We start from the raw sequence: 18,266 nt of genomic DNA, 5'->3' as shown, positions 1-18,266 counted from the left end.
GAAAGGTGTGCTTTCTTTGGATACAAATCGGTGTGGTTGATGCTTGACATACTTTTTTTGAAAGTTGGCAAGAAATCGGTGTGAGCGAGAGGTCGTGCGAGAGGGTCGAGCGAACGAACTATGTATGGGCTCCCATATTTTTTGTAAATAAAGAGATAAAAACCAATGAGAGGTGAGACAAAAAAACAGACGAAAAAAACATGGAGGCGAGGCTACCAAGTCATACATTAGGAGTAGAGAATCAGGAATGGATCCGGAAGGAGATCGAGGTGGATCGGAAAAGAATCATTTCCTGCCCGTTTGTAATGTGTTTGGTCGGAGAACGGACTAAAATGATCCCTTAAAGATCAATCTAGCAGGACCTAACAAGGAATCGAGTGCTTACTCAGAGTACCAAACTTCTCCACTTAATAAAATATCCATATACTGACCAGACTGCATATATAGACATAAAACTAACAGGACAAAATAATTCAGTCATACACACAAGATAAAATTGGCAGCCAACTGCATTTTCATTTCAAATAGCACTTGGTATCTACATGGACCAGATGACTGGAAAAAGGTTTGCTAACTCTCCTGAAAATGCACACCCGTCAGACCATTGGACATATGAAAACTACCAAGTGGAAATATATATTTGAATAATTTTCGAGTGCACAGATTAATGGGAAAGAATGTCACTTTTAGCGATGAAGACATGATGGTGTTCATGTTTCAAAATTAAGCTGAAGAACACCAATAATGTTTCTACCTAGAAATAAGATGAGAAAGTAACAGCTTAATGATCGAAAAGCTTAACTGAAAGCTATACACGTTCTCTCCTAGCAAGTATATACATGTAATTAATGGTCAAATCTGCCATTGTTCAGATATAACATATATGCAGCTATATATACATGTTCTCTCAAGGCATTTATACATGTATTGGTCAAATAAATAATATGTTATTCAGAGAGTAAATATTAAGTGTAACCTTGTAGCCATCTTTGAGTTGCTCACCATTAGCAAGGAAAGTGGAAGGTCTTTTTGCTTAGAGTTTGGCCAGTAGCAGTGGAGGAACTTCTTCTGTTGAATATCTGCTATGTCTGAATGGGGGCTGATATGCCTGTCCTATAAGATAATCTCCTTGTACGGGACATAACCCTTATAGATAATCTCCATGTACAGTCCTATAGATGGAACAAATTCGGCAGAATATAAGTGAAAGCAGTTTGATGTAGACGGGAACTTCATGTTGCTTTTTCTTCCGCCTGCAACAAAAAAAATTAACAGAATCAAAACGAATTTAATGCACACACGTGAAGATGCATATCTATATTTTGTTCTCTTGTTCTTTAAAATCAGATAGCCATATATTTCTTTAGAATCAGACTAAACTCTACGTACTATTACACGCAAGCCCAGGGCAATGGAAAACATAGACCTGATGCGCTGCAGAAACATTTTGACATCCTCCTTCATGATTTTGAACACATAGACCTGGTCTTTGTTTTCAGAAATGAGCTGCTAGACAGGTGACCAATATCTAGTTGTCTATAGCCCAACCTGATGAAAAACGAGAAAACAAATTAGATGATCTCAAACGAACGGATCCATTGCAACATCTAACTGCACTACCTTGCCATGGAGGCCGGCGCATGTACCTGTTTCTAGCAGGTCGGCACAAAAGAAGATCATGGATGGCCGCCGCTGCTGCTACGCAAACAACATGTGGTCATCGTGGTAGATGTTGGAGGGGGCCAATGGATAGAGAGGACCAGGACGTCGTGCTTGAGTGATTCGACGGGAGGAAGGCGTGGTAATCGTCGTGCCGGTTGTCCTCCATGCCCTCGCCCTCCGACGAGTAGTGAATGCCCGTCTCCCTCCACCGCCACCTCCACCTCCATCTCCTTATATGTATGCCGACGACTTCCCCGACCTACGGCTCGCCATCGGATCCTCGGGTATTGCAGGGAACCTCCAGCACCCACCAACGCATACATATTCCTCCTACAATGTGCCCGTGTATTGCAATGGGAAAAACAATCGTAAAACAATTCATGGATGGGCAGTGGACATGATGAACTTGTACTACTTGCGCTGCATCATCAATCAATTTGCACTATCATTAAAAAAGTGTCACAACCTTTGGCATCAGCAGCGGCATAGCATTAATCATTCTAGCCGAAATCATGGAATTTGAAATGGATTTGATTTCCACAACATGAATTTGAAATTCAACTGAAGAGAGTTATGTTTTCTTGGTGTATACATTTCAGCTGTGTCCCCATAATCAAAATATACTACAGATTTTCAGTCAAATAACATTGTTTCATTGTTTAAATAAAACCATTTCAAAGTTGTGCCTCTCTGTGGGTTTTGAGCCATGCTCTTACGTATTTTTGTGCAACTACGCGATGATAGTAGAAAATGAAAAACATGCCAAATCTGGGTTAGAAGAGTGCAAGAAGGCACCTGCCGATAGCAGTGGACCATTTACTGTCAATGAAATCTGGAGCGGGTACACTTAACACAGTCTGCATTGCAGACTTCCCTCATCAAATCCATTTCAACTCCTGCAGTGATAACCAGAAATATTAATATAAATAATTAAAATGCGGACAGAGGACATATTATGCGTCAATCATGAACAGTTTGTTGCCAGAAGATCATGTATTGTTGTACTCAAGGCATGCTAGGTCTCCCATTGAAGAATGTAGCTATCAATTGCCACTGAGAACTACAAGTATCCTGTAGTTGTGCATGGTAAGCTTCTTGAAAAGAATAACTCAATGCAAGCTTGTTACTGAGATGGATTATGCAAAACTCACCTCTATCCATGTTATGTGAGAGAAATTCTAGCAGAACTTGTGTTACTTCCGCTGCATCATCAATGAATTTGCACTATCCTAAGAAATTATATGTATCACAGTCTTTGGCATGAACCACGCTGAACTACAATGCTCTTATCCTCTCTACTCTCTGTTCAATACTTATCTCTTTTTTCTTATCTAAATTGAAAAATAAATGTCACCGTGGTGATAAACATTTATGCTAGAGCCACAAAATTTAATACCTATATCTTTTTGTCTATCTACAATGCAATATTACGAAAGGCATAACTTCAAAAATTAAACAACGATAATTCAGTAAACACATCATTTGTCTAAATATAATGATGTTCAAAGTTAAAATATAGGGACGAAAGTCCTTCCTGAAGAACCGTCATCACAAGTTCAGCAAACATACCACACACTATAACTTTCTGAAAATATACAGTCTCTAGCCCATTAAGCATATTTTAACAGAAAGTAATGGAAGCACTAACAAAACTAATTTAAAAAAGGTAAGATTGGGATCGAAAGGGTGTAGCTTACGAAGATCATTCCTTTTTCTTGACTACAGTGTGGTCCTAAACTTCTGATCATCACGGCTGCAGTACAGACAACAGAGAAGATTAGACTTGATCAGATTTTGAACTGATTTTCAGTAATCTTCCTGTGTCGTAGGGTACCATGTTCCCTTGAAACTAATATCAACAAAATAATTTTCTTACTCGGTCTTGAGGAACATAATAAAGATACACATAGGGAATTAATATAGAGTAATCCAAAAGAAGAACTAATCAATTGAAAGGTATCCAGATCGTACGAGGAATGAAACAACACCTTCATTAACATGTCATACCAGGATGAACCAATCTAACAATAGTCAAATAAATAGAGGAGCAGGCATACCCGAACTCCACTGCGGAAAGAGTGGTTGATTACTTTTCATGCTTATTCCCCAATAGGTATTTTTATCAGATGGATCAAATGAACTCTATCCATAACCCGCCATTCTTGGTATGGTTTGTGGCACAGGATGGTGGCGTCGCACTCCTGCAATTGACATGTGGTTAAAGTATGACCAGCAGCTACATTCACCTCAACATAACTCAGAAGAAAAATCCCCACAAAAGAAAATTCAAAAGGCAGGTAATAATTGATAGAAACCTAGATCAAACAGAGTAAGAAATACCTTAGATTAAGCATTCATAATTTGATTTTGCAGTAAAAATCATAATTTGGTCAGAAAATAAAATACCTAAGACTCTGCTGTATGGGATTTAATAATATGGCATGCACTGTATCCTAAATTCAGCACCAAAGGATATGTTCTTAGATTTTAAATCACCACAATCATGTGAAAAGAAATAATCATCGCTATCTATTTTCATTAGGCATTACCCCAAACACAAGGTGAGCAAGTCCAACAGGTAGATGGAGGGATGGCTGGAATGGGGCAGAGGAGAAAAGGGCATGTTGCAAAAGTTTGTTCTGTCGGGCGGGGAGGAGCAATGCTTGCAGCTAGCTATCTATTTTATACTCGATATGTCATTGACAACCAAGTGAAGCTGCTGCAACTTGTAAGGTGCACGCATGGTGGGTGTCTTGCCATGGTTGCAGCAATGCTAATCTTTCCCTATGTCGCGGTCCATACTGGGGAAACAAATAACCTGCATACTAATCGTGAACATACTCAGAAAATGCATGCAAGGACTGAATATATGGAAGTAAAAAATTGTCGACCTTGCGCCAGTGCTACTGCATCATTGCAACAATAAGAATTTACACCCACATCTTGTAGAAAGAAATCTGCACACAACATTAGCTACCAAAGTTAAGTACCTTTAGCGGTCATCTCTCACATAGAATTTTATCCCGTTTTTCAGCTTTTCTGCACAATCATCTACAGAGAAACAACCATAGAGTAGATCTTTTCTTTAAGCATTACCAAATCTCCTCATTTATCTGAAAAGAAATAAAAATTTGCATAGCTATTTTATTCAAGCATTACCTCAAACACATGAGTAGGTCCAAGTGTCCAACAGGTAGACCCAAGGGGGATGACTGAATATTTCATAATCGTCATGTCATCCAAGGTGAAGTGAGGCTGATGCTGCCTGTATGGTACGCGCATGGTGGGTGTCCTGCCGTGGTTGCAGCAACGCTGATCTTTCCCTCGCGTGGGGCCGCAATTCCGGCTCTCGGATGGCCGGCGAGCCACCGGCGAGCAGCAGCCTCACTTCACCTTATTATCCTCACACTACAAAACACTATTATGCTCACTAAGTTTAAAATACTTTATTCAGGTTAATTTTATTTGCAAACCTAAAAAATGATATTCTGATTTGCACAATATTAACACATGTCACGATTAAGAAAAAACAAAACCTCTGATGACCATGCCACTTGAATTGCATAATTGCTCCATTCAATGTTTTCTCCTTCCAAAATACAAGAATTTTGTTATATGACATGTACCAGTAGAATAACATGTCTAACAGGAATTATCCTGTTATTGTAGATTTGACAAATCTGGAAGGCTATGAAACTTTGTTCTAGTTGATCATTAAGCAATGAACACAAGTTCTCGGGTTATCAGCGGAGAGTATCTTCAGGGTCTTCACGTGCAGCAGACGATCATCAGTAATAAAGGGCTCTCCGGGTGAAAGTGATAACGAGATCCTAATGTTAGATTTAGTAAAATTCACTTAACCCGAATAGAAGAGAGATCAGAGTCCCAGAGTATAGACAAGGAGTAAAAGGTCCTAATACCACCCAATGGCGACGTGGGCCCGTAAGACACACAGCCATGTTAGTAGAAGTTTTGTAATGTCTAGACTCGACTTCGGCCAAGGAGTGTGGAAAGGGGGATTCCTACAGGCAGTTGGCTCTGATACCAACTTGTGACGCCCCCGATTTGACCGTACACTAATCATGCACGCAAATGTGTACGATCAAGATCAGGGACTCACGGGAAGATATCACAACACAACTCTAAAACATAAATAAGTCATACAAGCATCATAATACAAGCCAGGGGCCTCGAGGGCTCGAATACAAGTGCTCGATCACAGACGAGTCAGCGGAAGCAACAATATCTGAGTACAGACATAAGTTAAACAAGTTTGCCTTAAGAAGGCTAGCACAAACTGGGGTACAGATCGAACGAGGCGCAGGCCTCCTGCCTGGGATCCTCCTAACTACTCCTGATCGTCGTCAGCGGCCTGCACGTAGTAGGAGGCACCTCCAGTGTCGTAGGTGTCGTCGTCGACGGTGGCGTCTGGCTCCTGGACTCCAACATCTGGTTGCGACAACCAGATAGATAGGAAAGGGGGAAAGAGGGAGAGAAGCAACCGTGAGTACTCATCCAAAGTACTCGCAAGCAAGGAGCTATACTACATATGCATGGGTATATGTGTAAAGGGGCATATCAGTGGACTGAACTGCAGAATGCCAGAATAAAAGGGGGATAGCTAGTCCTGTCGAAGACTACGCTTCTGGTCATCTCCATCTTGCAGCATGTAGAAGAGAGTAGATTGAAGTCCTCCAAGTAGTATCGCATAGCATAATCCTACCCGGCGATCCCCTCCTCGTCGCCCTGTTAGAGAGCGATCACCGGGTTGTATCTGGCACTTGGAAGGGTGTATTTTATTCAGTATCCAGTTCTAGTTGTCATAAGGTCAAGGTACAACTCCGGGTCGTCCTTTTACCGAGGGACACGGCTATTCGAATAGATAAACTTCCCTGCAGGGGTGCACCACATAACCCAACACGCTCGATCCCATTTGGCCGGACACACTTTTCTGGGTCATGCCCGGCCTCGTAAGATCAACACGTCGCAGCCCCACCTAGGCTCAACAGAGAGGTCAGCACGCCGGTCTAACCCTATGCGCGCAGGGGTCTGGGCCCATCGCCCTATGCACACCTGCACGTTGCGTACGCGGCCGGAAGCAGACCTAGCCCCCTTAATACAAGCGCGAGCTTACGGTCCAATGCGGCGCGCGCCACTCAGTTGCTGACGTCAAAAGAGCTTCGGCTGATACCACGACGTCGGGATACCCATAACTACTCCCACGTAGATGGTTAGTGCGTATAGACCAAATGGCCAGACTCAGATCAAATACCAAGATCTCGTTAAGCGTGTTAAGTATCCGCGAACGCCGACCAGGGCCAGGCCCACCTCTCTCCTGGGTGGTCTCAACCTGCCCTGTCGCTCCGCCACAAAGTAACAGTCGGGGGCCGTCAGGAACCCAGGCCCACCTCTACCGGGATGGAGCCACCTGTCCTTTCAGCCCCCTCATCAGAATCACTTGCGGGTACTCCTACGAGCCGACCCGACTTTAGTCATCACATGTGTCATGTATATAATGTATGTAGTATATACCCGTGATCACCGCCCAGGTGATCATGGCCCGATAGTATAGCACAGAAGACGGACAAGAATGTAGGGCCACTGATGGAAAACTAGCATCCTATACTAAGCAGTAGGATAGCAGGTAGGGGAAACAACTGTAGCAACAATGACAGGCTATGCAACAGAATAGGATTAATCGAAAGCAGTAACATGCTACACTACTCTAATGCAAGTAGTAGAGAGTAGAGTAGGCGATATCTGGTGATCAAGGGGGGGGGGGCTTGCCTGGTTGCTCTGGCAAGGAGGGGGTTGTCGTCGACGTAGTCGATCACAGGGGCAACATCGGTCTCGGGGTCTACCGGAGAGAAGAGGGGGAAGAAACAGTAAATATAAAGCAAACATAGCATCACAAAGCATAACGTGGTAATACGATGTGTCGGGTGTGACCTAACGTATGTCTACACGAATAGGTGAAGGGGGAAATTCAACCGGGAATGTTTTCCCGATTCCGGACCTATGCCAGACAGATGACCGGAGGGGGAAGGTTGCTAGTTCGATAGGTTAGGGAGGTGTGGTGGACGAACGGACTGCGTATTTGGATTCGTCTCGTCGTTCTGAGCAACTTTCATATAGAAAACATTTTCATCCGAGTTACGGTTTAAAAGATATGAATTTTCAAAGTTTATTTGAATTTCTGGAATTATTTGAATTTAGCAAAAATTAATTATGACGTCAGCATGAGGTAATGCTGACGTCAGCAGGTCAACAGGTCGGCTGACCAGTCAACCCAGACAGGTGGGTCCAGTGGGACCCACATGTCAGCCTCTGTTAGTCTAATATTAATTTAAACTAAACTAACAGTCTAATTAGAGGGGTGGGCCCCATATGTCAGTGAGTGATTAGTTAATCTAATTATTTTTATTTATAAAACATTTTTCTTTTTCCCTTTTTTTTTAATTTTTGCGGCGGGGCCCGCATGTCAGTGGCTGGGCCTGCCCAGTCAGCAGTTGACTGGGTCAACCCAGTCAACTGGGCCCACGGGGCCCACTGGCAGTGGCACTGGGGGTTGCCCCAGGCCAGCCACGTCGGCGGCCGGCGCCGGAGCGACTCCGGCGACCAAAACAGCGGCGGCCTGTCGCCGGAGTTGGCCGGAATCGCGCTACGGGGCTCGGGGAGGAGCGGGGCTAGGCCCATTCGAAAGAGCTCGCAGCGCTGCATCCAGTGGTGGCCGGGGCTTCGCCGGACTTGGCCGGAATCGGCGGAGGCGAGCGGCGGAGGCGGCGGCGCGCACGGGTGCCCGACGGAAATGAGGCTACGGCGGGCTATCGAGCAAGCGGAGGGGCTGGGGGGCATCTACGCGAGGTGGGGAGTGCAACGGGCTTGAGCCCGTGACCAAAAGGTCACCGGAGCCCTGCCGGCGGCGAGCTCCGCGGCGCGGCGTTCGGGCGCGCGTGGGGAAGCAGCTAGGGGGCGCGCGAGAGAGAAAGGACAGGGGAGGAGGGGGAGAGGCTCACTGCGAGGCTGTAGGGAGACGGCAGTGTGCTCGGGGAGGCTCGTCGGAGGCGAAACGGAGCGGCGATCGACGGCGGCCGTGCGGGGAAGAAGAGCTCGGGGAGGTCGTTGCAGGGGCTCCGGTCTCCAACGGGCTGCACCAGACGAAGCAGCGGGCGGCGGCGGTCCTTGGAGACACCTTGGGGCGGCGAGGTGGGTACGGTGGCCGTGTGAACGACGGTGAACGGCGGCGACCGCGTCGGGCGTGGGGAAGGGAGGAGCGGCGCGGATCTGGGGGGAAAGAGAGAGGCACAGAGGCCGAGAGGAGAGCGGGGGCGAGTGGGAGAGAGGCCCGAGGAGGCGGGGGGGTGCTGGCGCCCTTATCCTCCCCGTCGCCGGCGAGGTGGTGCGGCGGGGACCGGCCCCTGTTCCGACCCCGGTCGGGGGAACAGGGAAGGGGGCGAGTGGGAGAGGTGGGCTGGGCCGGGGGTTGGCCCAGTTGGGCCAGGGGTCTAGTGGGGGGGCCTTCTCCCTTTTCTTTTTCTTTTTTCTTTGTTCTGTGTTCTTTTGCATTTCTTTTTATTTGTTTATTTTCTTTTCTGTTTTATTTCATTTAAAAGTATTTAGGTATCTTATAAAAATGTGTTTTCTCCACAATAATTATCAGTGCAATTTCTGGCATGGCCCGAACATTTTTGTTTAAATTTTTGAAAACTTTTATTTTCCGCTTTAAATTTAATTGAAGTTTGAATTAGGAGTTTGAAAGGAAATGTGTTTCAAATGTGATCAAGCCCTGTTTAGCAACATGATTAGCTTAATCACAGAGGGTTACTATAGCATGATTCTCGGGGTGTCACAACCCATTGGGTAAAAATCACCATGTCTTCAGATTTCAATTCCTTCATCAACAAAATAGGACAACTCAGGTTTCGAGCAATTTGCATAATCACAATAAAAAGCAGACCTGGGTGATTTTTACGAAGCAGTTTTTGGCAATCTTAGGATCAGCACAACCTATACATGAAATTCAGTGCTATAGGTAAAAAAACCAACATCAAACCATAAGCCCTCTATGCCGCTGCCACTTGCCAGATTTCCACCGGCGACATCCTCCGGCTACCTGCTCCTCGCACGGTCCTGCGGCCTCCTGCCATCCGGTGCCACCAGCCGATCTCCCGCTGTCCGTTGCGCCACCAGTTGGTGTCCCTGCCATGGGAGAGGAGAACCTGGGGGCGCGTGAGTACAGGCTACGGGGAGAAGATGGGTTGGGGCGAGGGCAGGGAGATAGCGTTACCTGGGTCGTCGTTCATCGTTGTCGCGGACGCGGCGCTCCTGCTCGTCTACCTCCCACTTCGATCTCCTCCTGGAATCGGTGAAGAAAAGAAGAGACGGCAAGGGCGCAGATCCACCGCTCCAATCAGATCCCTTCCATTTCCTTCCCTCCCTTGGGAGAGGGAGAGAAGGTGAGGGGGAGGAGGAGGCCGCCGGTGGTGTCGCCATGGCCGGGCAGGGCTCCTCCCGCCTGCCCGCGACGGGAGGTAGCGGGGGCGGCAGCGACGGGCGGCGGCGTTTGAGGGAGGGGATCGGCGGCGGCTGTGAGGGCGAAGGAGCCGCGACGGAAGGTGGCGGGGGCGGCAGCGACGGGCGGCGGCGTTTGAGGGAGGGGATCGGCGGCGGCTGCGAGGGCGAAGGATCTGGTGTGGCGTCGCTCGAGGGCAAAGGCTTCGCTCGCTCGTTCGCAACGCACGTGGCAAAGGCTTCGCTCGCTCGTTCGCAACGCACGTGCAACGTCTTGCTAATTTTCGTAGGTTAACCGTCGTAGGTTTTTTTAGGACAATTTTCTTTTGATGAACTATAGTGTTTCACAACTGGCATCGTGGTAGCATACCGATTTTTTTTTGTCGGTCTCGAGGGCGGAAGGGGGGAATCGCTGGGTTGCGGGAGGTGGGATTGAGGACGAAAATTAACCGTCTCTGGTGGGACGAAAATTGACCGGCGGAGACTACCAACTGCTCCATTAGGAGTTGAGATGTTGCGTTGTTTAAGTTATAATAAATCTAGCCATGATGGCCTTCTCCTAAAAATAAAAATAAATCTTGGCAAGAACTTTAATTATGTTTGTTTGAATATAACTCCTGACAAGTGGCAAGGCTAAGAACGCGGGCTAGCACACAATAACATTTGACTTGGCTGCTGCAGAGTTGCTTGTTCCCAGAAGCTCGTCATTGCAGAACCTGTCATTCGTTCTCTAGGGAAAAATATATGACAATTAGCGGTCGAGCAGCCTGCACGATCATGTTCAGCACACTCCTATCAGATGTCCGCAGCTGGCTAGCAGCCGTTAATTCCGGTCAAGGGATTAATCAACACTAACTTGGACTGCTATGTAATAATCTGAAAAGACAACTACTTCCTCCGTTCCTAAATATTTGTTTTTTTAGAGATTTCAACAAATGACTACATACGGAACAAAATGAGTGAATCTACATTCTAAATTATGTCTATATACATCCGTATATGGTAGTTCATTTGAGATCTTTAAAAAGACAAATATTTAGGAACAGAGGGAGTAGCTAGCTAGTCTCCCCCTGTACTTCATCTTCTCCTCCAAGAAAAGAAAAGGCTAGGCTTCCTCTGTCTCCCGCCGGCTCCGCCGCCGGTCCGCCTCGTCTCCGGTGGCCTTAGGGCCATGGCGGCGTAGTGGATCCCGGCTCTTGCTGGCAGGAGGCTCCGTCTTTAGATGCTCCTTTGAGTTTTGTTAGGGTTTGTATCATGTTCAGAAAGACGAGACGGCGGCGGCTCTCTGAAGATGGAATAAGGTTCTCCATGCCTAGTCCCTGTTTCGGTGGTGCGTCTAGTATCTTCGGTGGGCGTGTGAAGGTGTGTCTCCGATGAATCTGGCATTGTTGGATTTACTCGAATCTTGTCGTAGTTTGTCTATGTTCGTGTGTCTTTAGGTTGGATCCTTCTGATTTATGCTACTGTTCAACGCCGGTTGTTACTGTTTTGGTGCGCTGGTCCTATGGGGCCTTAGCACGACGACTTCCCGACTGTCTACTACAGCAAGATTTGCCCGGCTCCAGCAAGGAAGGGGCGATGACGACGTCGGCACGCATTATTTTAATGATCTAAACAATCTTATAATGCTCCTTCGAGTTTGCTATGTTCGTGTGTACTTTAATGATCTAAACAATCTTATGTTGTACTCCCTCCGTAAGGTAGGAATCTAAGCGCTCCTATATTTCTTTACAGAGGGAGTATTTCTTTAAAGAGGAAGTACGTGGTATCTATAATACGAGTTTCTAAATTCCACGGAGGTTACGGGCCCCATTTTGAACATGGACGTCACGCCGCTCATTCTAGAGGATTTGAACCGAGCTAGTCGTGTCGATCTCATCTCAAACATCGGTTTGACCCGTCGAGCCGACACAATAAATTTGGTGACCGCAGCAACAAGACAAGGTGCACCAACGGGAGTGTGAAACACCGGCCGAAACCCGTACGTGCGTGCTGGGTCGAGATCGTCGCGCGGAAGTAAAGCACGCACGGCACGGTGAACCACCCGCGCACACGCTAGGCCACCATCGAGCAGGTCCACATGTGTCTGGTGTTTACGGTTCTGTAGCCGGTGCGCGCAGCTGCCGGCCGCTCTAGAAGAGTCAGCTCGCCTGAACACACATGTTGACCAGACTAGATACTGCTATCTAGACTCCCATGATGCCATGACAAGATTGAACGCAGATCCGTACGGGTGGTATACTTACTGTAGTAGACTGGTAGTACTACGAGTAACTAATCTCTGGCACCGCGCGGTGAAACTTCCCCATCGAAAAGTAGATGCACACACGTCCACGTCTAGAAGCCAGCCAACAAACACTTGCGAGCCACTAGTACTAGTCGTGCGTGCGCGCTCATTTGTTTCCTACGTCCACCAGACCCCAACTCAAGTTGCGCACACTGTATAAGAGCCACCAGACATACGGGCCAGAGCCACATATGCATTACACAGTGCAGCCGAGAGCCATACACGATCCAGTAGCACAGCGCGACTTTTTGATCGCGGGACTAGCCTGCCAGCGATCGAGTCTCAAGTCTCAACTCGAGAGACATCATGAGCAAGAGGGGCAGGGATGTGTGGGACATGGAGCTGGGCAGCCTTGACACGGCCCGCGTGCTCATGCTCCTCGCGCAGCAGCACCAGCACCACCACCGCGGCGTCGCCGGGGCAGCGCAGGCGATGGGCGGCGGCCGCGTGTTCGAGTGCAAGACGTGCAACCGGCAGTTCCCCACGTTCCAGGCGCTCGGGGGGCACCGCGCCAGCCACAAGCGCCCCAAGCTGCAGCACCCGCAGCTGCACGCGGTTGGCAACGCCGACGACGGCGCGGCGCTCTGCCTCGGCCGCCAGATGCCCCCGGTGCCGCCAAGGCCGAGGGTGCACGTGTGCCCCGTCTGCGGGCTCCAGTTCGCCGTCGGCCAGGCGCTGGGTGGGCACATGCGCCGGCACCGTGTTGAGGCCGAGGCCGCGGCCACATGCGCCGGCGGGATCTGCCTGGGCCTGAACCTGACGCCTTCGGAGAACTGCGCCAAGTGTAGGAGCGTGGCGGGGCTCGGCGCTGCTACCGGGCAGGGTGTACATAAGGCGCTGAGCGGGCACATGCGCCGGCACACCGCCGATGCCGAGGCCCACGAGCCGAGCGAGAAGGAATGTTTGGATAAGTTGGGAAAAAGATAAACATACTTGCATTCTTGCAACTAGATCCTTGTTGTGTTAGATTGGAAGATACTGATGTCTCTATTTCAATTTGTTGATCGATGGTTTAAGAAAAGTTAAATACATCAGTGGTGCTTGAATTTGTCACGGATGTTTGATTTAGTCCTTGAACTTGAAAAATACTTCTAAAACTTGGCACAAACGTGCAAATACGGTGTTAATCTCATCCATAGACATAAAGTGTGCCGACATGGCACCGTATATGGCTGACGTGCCACCAACATGGCATGGGGCCCACTTGTAGTGACGAAACATGATTTATATTACTGTGCAAGAGATTCGGATTAAAATTCAATTCCATGTGTGGAAACGCAAACACCAAGTTCATCGCGGGCTCGAAGAGCTCCTCGAACATCTCCTCGCACTCGGCCTTGAGGCGGGTGAGCTCATGGCACTTGCGCTCGACCTTGTGCTCGTGCTCTATAGACTCGAAGAATGCTCAGTTCTCGACGAGGAGCAGCGGCTCCTCCAGGAAGAGAGCAGCATGAAGGTGTCATTGGCCCGCTCGGCTACAAGTTGCACCTCGGCCAAGCGGTGTTCCCTCTCCTCGGCTCTGGAGACGACGCTAATACAAGGCACAATGGCGACTGCGGAGGTGCTATCGGCGGGCAAGTTGAGCTTCACCTGGCTCCAAAGAAGCGGAGTACTGTCATGGCGTCGTAGATGCATGTCGCCTCCTCCGCGGTGGCAAACGTGCCAAGCAACACACGCTCCCGCGTTCTAGATTAGAGATCACCACTACCCATTTGCCCCATGGCTGGAGCCTCACACCGTAATACTTCGACGACGGCAGCTGCAACATGTTCAGGGATGGTGACGGAATCCGGCGGCGCGGTGCTCGGGGTAGGCATGGCTGGAAGCTCAAGGGCTGGTCTGGTGATGTGGTGCTCGTGGACGGCGGCGGGAGCTTGGCGGTGGATTCAACGACATGGTGGTCGGGGGAGGCGATAGGAGGACGTGGATTTTTAGAGCTTGGGCTCATGGACACCATCTATCCTTACCCTTAAATATAGCTTTGAGATCTGTGCTAAACAACTAACTTACTACATGAAATTTTCTCCTTTTTTTTCTTCCAAATAAAACAACATATGAACTTCAAACTTTGCAAGATAGCAAAACATTCTTACTGCAATGTGAGAAAAAACTTATAGATTTGTTTGACCGACATAAATATACAAAATGAGATTTTATTTATTCAAAAATGTTATTTTTAGTATTTATGATGCACAAAAAAATCTGGAAAAAATCCCACATTCTAACATTCTAGTTAGAATGTTTTGTTGTGCTGCAAAGTTTGAAGTTCATATGTTCTTTTATTTGGAAGAAACAAAAAAGACAAAAATCCTTGCACGAATCGCGATGCAGAGATGGATGGCTAGATAAGAAGGTGCACCTGAGCCTAAGCTCCACAACATATTTTCCGGCGACGGGAGGGGGCTTGGGGGGCGGGAGGCGAGGATCCGCGGTGGGGAGCTGTGGGGCAACCGGAATCGGGTGGGCCTGAGCGGAGTTGCAAGCTCGATGGTGGTCGCGGAGGTCGGTATGTCAGCCATGAGTGATGGATTTGAGCGGCAAGGTGCAGTAGTGGCGGCGATGATATCCGATATAGGAATTGGTCGACATGGACGCATGGTGGGGCGGGTGGCGTTTGTCTTTCCTGTGGCTATTTTGGTCGCTTTGGTAGCTTTGTTTGTTGGAACTGCCAGCAAAATTTGGATGGCTACCCAACTACCCAATTTTTTTGAATCTAAAAAAGGTACCCAAATTTGTTGTTCACATGCACACGTAGGTATGTTGTTAGAGCATCTCTAACTGATCCCCTAGGAAGCTTTAGAGGAGTAAAAAAATCCTCTAAAGCCCACCTACACAATCTCTTAGTCCTTTAGAGGAGCAAATTTTTACTCCATAGCCCGGCTAACTCTTAAATATACTCTAGCCCGGCCAATTCTTAAATATACCTCGCCACCGCTGGAGCAAAATTTCCCCACTTCCATCGCTCGACCTTATCCACTCCGCCACCGCCCAAGCACATGCATCCCCTTGCTGGCCCGCCCATGCATCCACTCCAACCGTGGTGAAGCCAGCCTCAAGAATCTGTGGGGTCATTGCTATTTTTTAAAAAAATTCTTCACAATGTACAGTGTTTAGGTTGTTTTTACCAAAAGTTGTGGGGTCAGCTGACCCCACAGCCAACACACAGAATAGCCACTGCACTAAGGCACCACCATGCCGCTCAAATGGCTGGATCCAGCTACCTTACGTCCTCGCCGCTGACCAGAAGCATCGATCCGTGCTGCCACGCTCAGTCCCGAGCCCGAGGTCGCGGCGACGCGTCCTCCTCTAACGGTGGTGTGTCCCAGTTCCTTCACCTGCAACTATCACCGGCATCGCAGAGGACGTACCTCTGCTTGCGGTAGTGGGCGTGGGGGACGTGAGTGGTACAGATCACCAAGCCAAACGCACCAGCGGATTTCGATTGGTTCCTACCACTCGACGGTGTAGGAGGCGCGGGCGTACGACATCATGTCGGTGCGCCTCCATGGAGCAAACGCGTAGCTAAACTTCCCGGATGGCTTGCCGACTTTGGCTCCCGCGACCCCCCGTGTGGCCATCGCACGCGAGCTGCGCGAAGACCGGGAGGCCTGCAAGCACCTCGAGGTGGAGCGTGCGCACGAGGAGTACATGGCAGATCTCCGTCGCTTGTACCCGGAGTGCATCTAGGAAGAGCGCCGACAATACGAGCTCTACAGGTCGGGGGCGACGGTGGTCATCAACCTTTGCTCCAGCGACGACACCGGATCCAACGACGATGAAATGGTGAGGAGCGGGCCAGGGCCAGGGCATCGACCCGTGACCGACGAGAAATGAGACAAGATGATGGCCGAGATGATCGATCGTGATGACTAGTTTGTTTAGTTTTTATGCAATCTTTAGTTTAGATTTCGTTTATGTCATGTAAAATAGTATATGATGTACCAGATTTGTGCCTATTCTTTTAAAGGAGTTAAGTTTAAAGGTTCGGTTCGAAACCGCACTTTTTTAGAGGAGCGAATATACTCCTTCGTATGGGAGGTCATATACTTCTCCAAATTATAAAGGATTGGTTAGAGATGCTCTTAGAGCCTTTTTTTTCAAAAATCAAACCCCCAAGGTTTGAGTTTTTGTGTCTTGGAGATGCTCTGACTGCGGGGCTAACTGCAAGTCCTCCTCGTGTGCTGACTTTCTTACTACCTTTGTTCACTTTTATTTTGCACATATAATCTGATTGAAGTCAAACTTTGTAACATTTGACCAATTTTATAAGAAAAAATATCAACACTAACAATACGAAATCAATATCATTAGATGTATCATCAAGCAATGTTTTATGCTATATAACTTCAGTGTTGTAGATGTTGATATATTCATGATAAATTTGGTCAAACTTTGCTTAGTTTGACTTCAAATAAATTATATATGCAGAGTAAAAAAAGAGTAGCCTAGTCGGTAGTACTCCCTCATTTTTACTTACTTAGCGTATTAGTTTTGGTCAAAGTCAAGCTTTGTAAATTTTGACAAACTTTAGAGACAAAAATATTAATATATCTTTACCTAATATTAAAAGGAGGATTGTTTCTCCACTTTTTTGGTCTAGCCTACGTCAAGTCACAATTTTTGTACGTTGCTCCTGAGTTTTTTTTGTTTTGAAAACCACCCACACGTCCTTCCTGAGTTTTTCCTTTTAGTAGGAAAAAGTAAAAAAAAAAAGACCCAAAGGAGGATCGAACACACGACCTACAGGTTTAGGGTCCTAGCCACTCACCTTCACGGCGTTTGGTATTGAAAAGCAGCGCTGCACTTTAAATCTACATAGGACATTCCTGATGTCTTTTTTTCTTTGGAAAACCAGCCAAAAATAGGAGGCCCGAGGGGAACACGGAGCCTTTAGTTTGCAGGCGAACATGGTAGCCGCTCAACTAGATCGAGTTTTGTGACAAAATTAACGCTGGGCCATAAATATACACTGAACATTTTTTAGTATACAGTCATTTTTTTTCAAATGTAATTTTTTTTAAGTAGCAACAAAATTTGGAACTGTTTGAAAAAAGTGAATTTTAAAATATACGCTGAAAAAATTAGTATACGGTGTGCATTTTTCAAATAGGCACTAAATATATTTTTTAATATATGGTGATTTTTTAAATACACACCGAACAAATTTCCTATATACGATGAACTTTTCTTATATACAGTGAAGAGTTTTCAAATGTATGGTGAACCTTTTTTTCTATACGGTGAACTCTTTTTATTACGTGAATTTTTTTAGTATTGCATAGAGTTCGAGTAAACATGCAAGGATATCTATTCACAACCAATTTCTATATCGAATTTTCTTTAAACAATAAATTATTTAGTGTAGCTATATCACAAACTCAGGTTGTACAACGTTAACTCATTAAATTAGGTGATTTACACAACTCTATGAAAATTAGAGGTGAAGTCTTTAGTAAGCATTATATCTCCATCAAAATTAGAAGTGAAGTCTTTAGCAAGTGCTGACGTAAAGTTGTACCATAAGGTAAACAAAAAATAGCTCTTGGCTTTTTTATATTAAATCAGTGAAATTGTAGCGCATATACCTATATATGTAGTGGTGTTGAAAGTATATTTTTTAATAAAATGTTACTCTAGATATATATATGTAGCCCTATGAATCCCAAGAAAAATATTGATTGCCAGCTTTCATCATAATAATGGTAAATATGATATACACTCAAGTTGTTCTTTTTGCGAGAAGATATACACTCAAGTTATACATATATAATAGTAAATTTGTACAACTAATCAAATGACGTATGTT

At 46.8% G+C, this 18,266-nt stretch overlaps 1 protein-coding gene and 1 long non-coding RNA gene across 3 annotated transcripts; one reads left to right on the top strand and one right to left on the bottom strand.

Moving 5' to 3' along the window:
- Positions 1-2,473: 2,473 nt before the first annotated feature.
- LOC123074958 (uncharacterized) lies at positions 2,474-5,032 on the bottom strand. Of its 2 annotated transcripts, XR_006436067.1 has the most exons (5): positions 4,822-5,032; positions 4,653-4,713; positions 3,720-3,863; positions 3,360-3,415; positions 2,474-2,558 (listed from the first exon to the last, which is right to left on the bottom strand). It is a non-coding gene; the product is annotated as an uncharacterized lncRNA (long non-coding RNA). The 2 variants fall into 2 exon arrangements; XR_006436066.1 differs by lacking the exon at positions 2,474-2,558 and having other exon boundaries at positions 3,266-3,415.
- A 7,647-nt stretch (positions 5,033-12,679) lies between these two features.
- On the top strand, positions 12,680-13,387 carry LOC123076372 (zinc finger protein ZAT11-like). Its single transcript, XM_044498661.1, has one exon. The coding sequence runs from the start codon at positions 12,767-12,769 to the stop codon at positions 13,385-13,387; it is 621 nt and encodes a 206-aa protein (XP_044354596.1). The 5' UTR covers positions 12,680-12,766.
- The last annotated feature ends 4,879 nt before the right edge of the window (positions 13,388-18,266 follow it).

This window comes from Triticum aestivum, chromosome 3D, assembly GCF_018294505.1.
Source record: "Triticum aestivum cultivar Chinese Spring chromosome 3D, IWGSC CS RefSeq v2.1, whole genome shotgun sequence".
NCBI classification, from domain to species: domain Eukaryota; kingdom Viridiplantae; phylum Streptophyta; class Magnoliopsida; order Poales; family Poaceae; genus Triticum; species Triticum aestivum.
The sequence above is the reverse complement of the archived record's forward strand: the minus strand, read 5'-3'. Positions and strand labels throughout refer to the sequence as shown.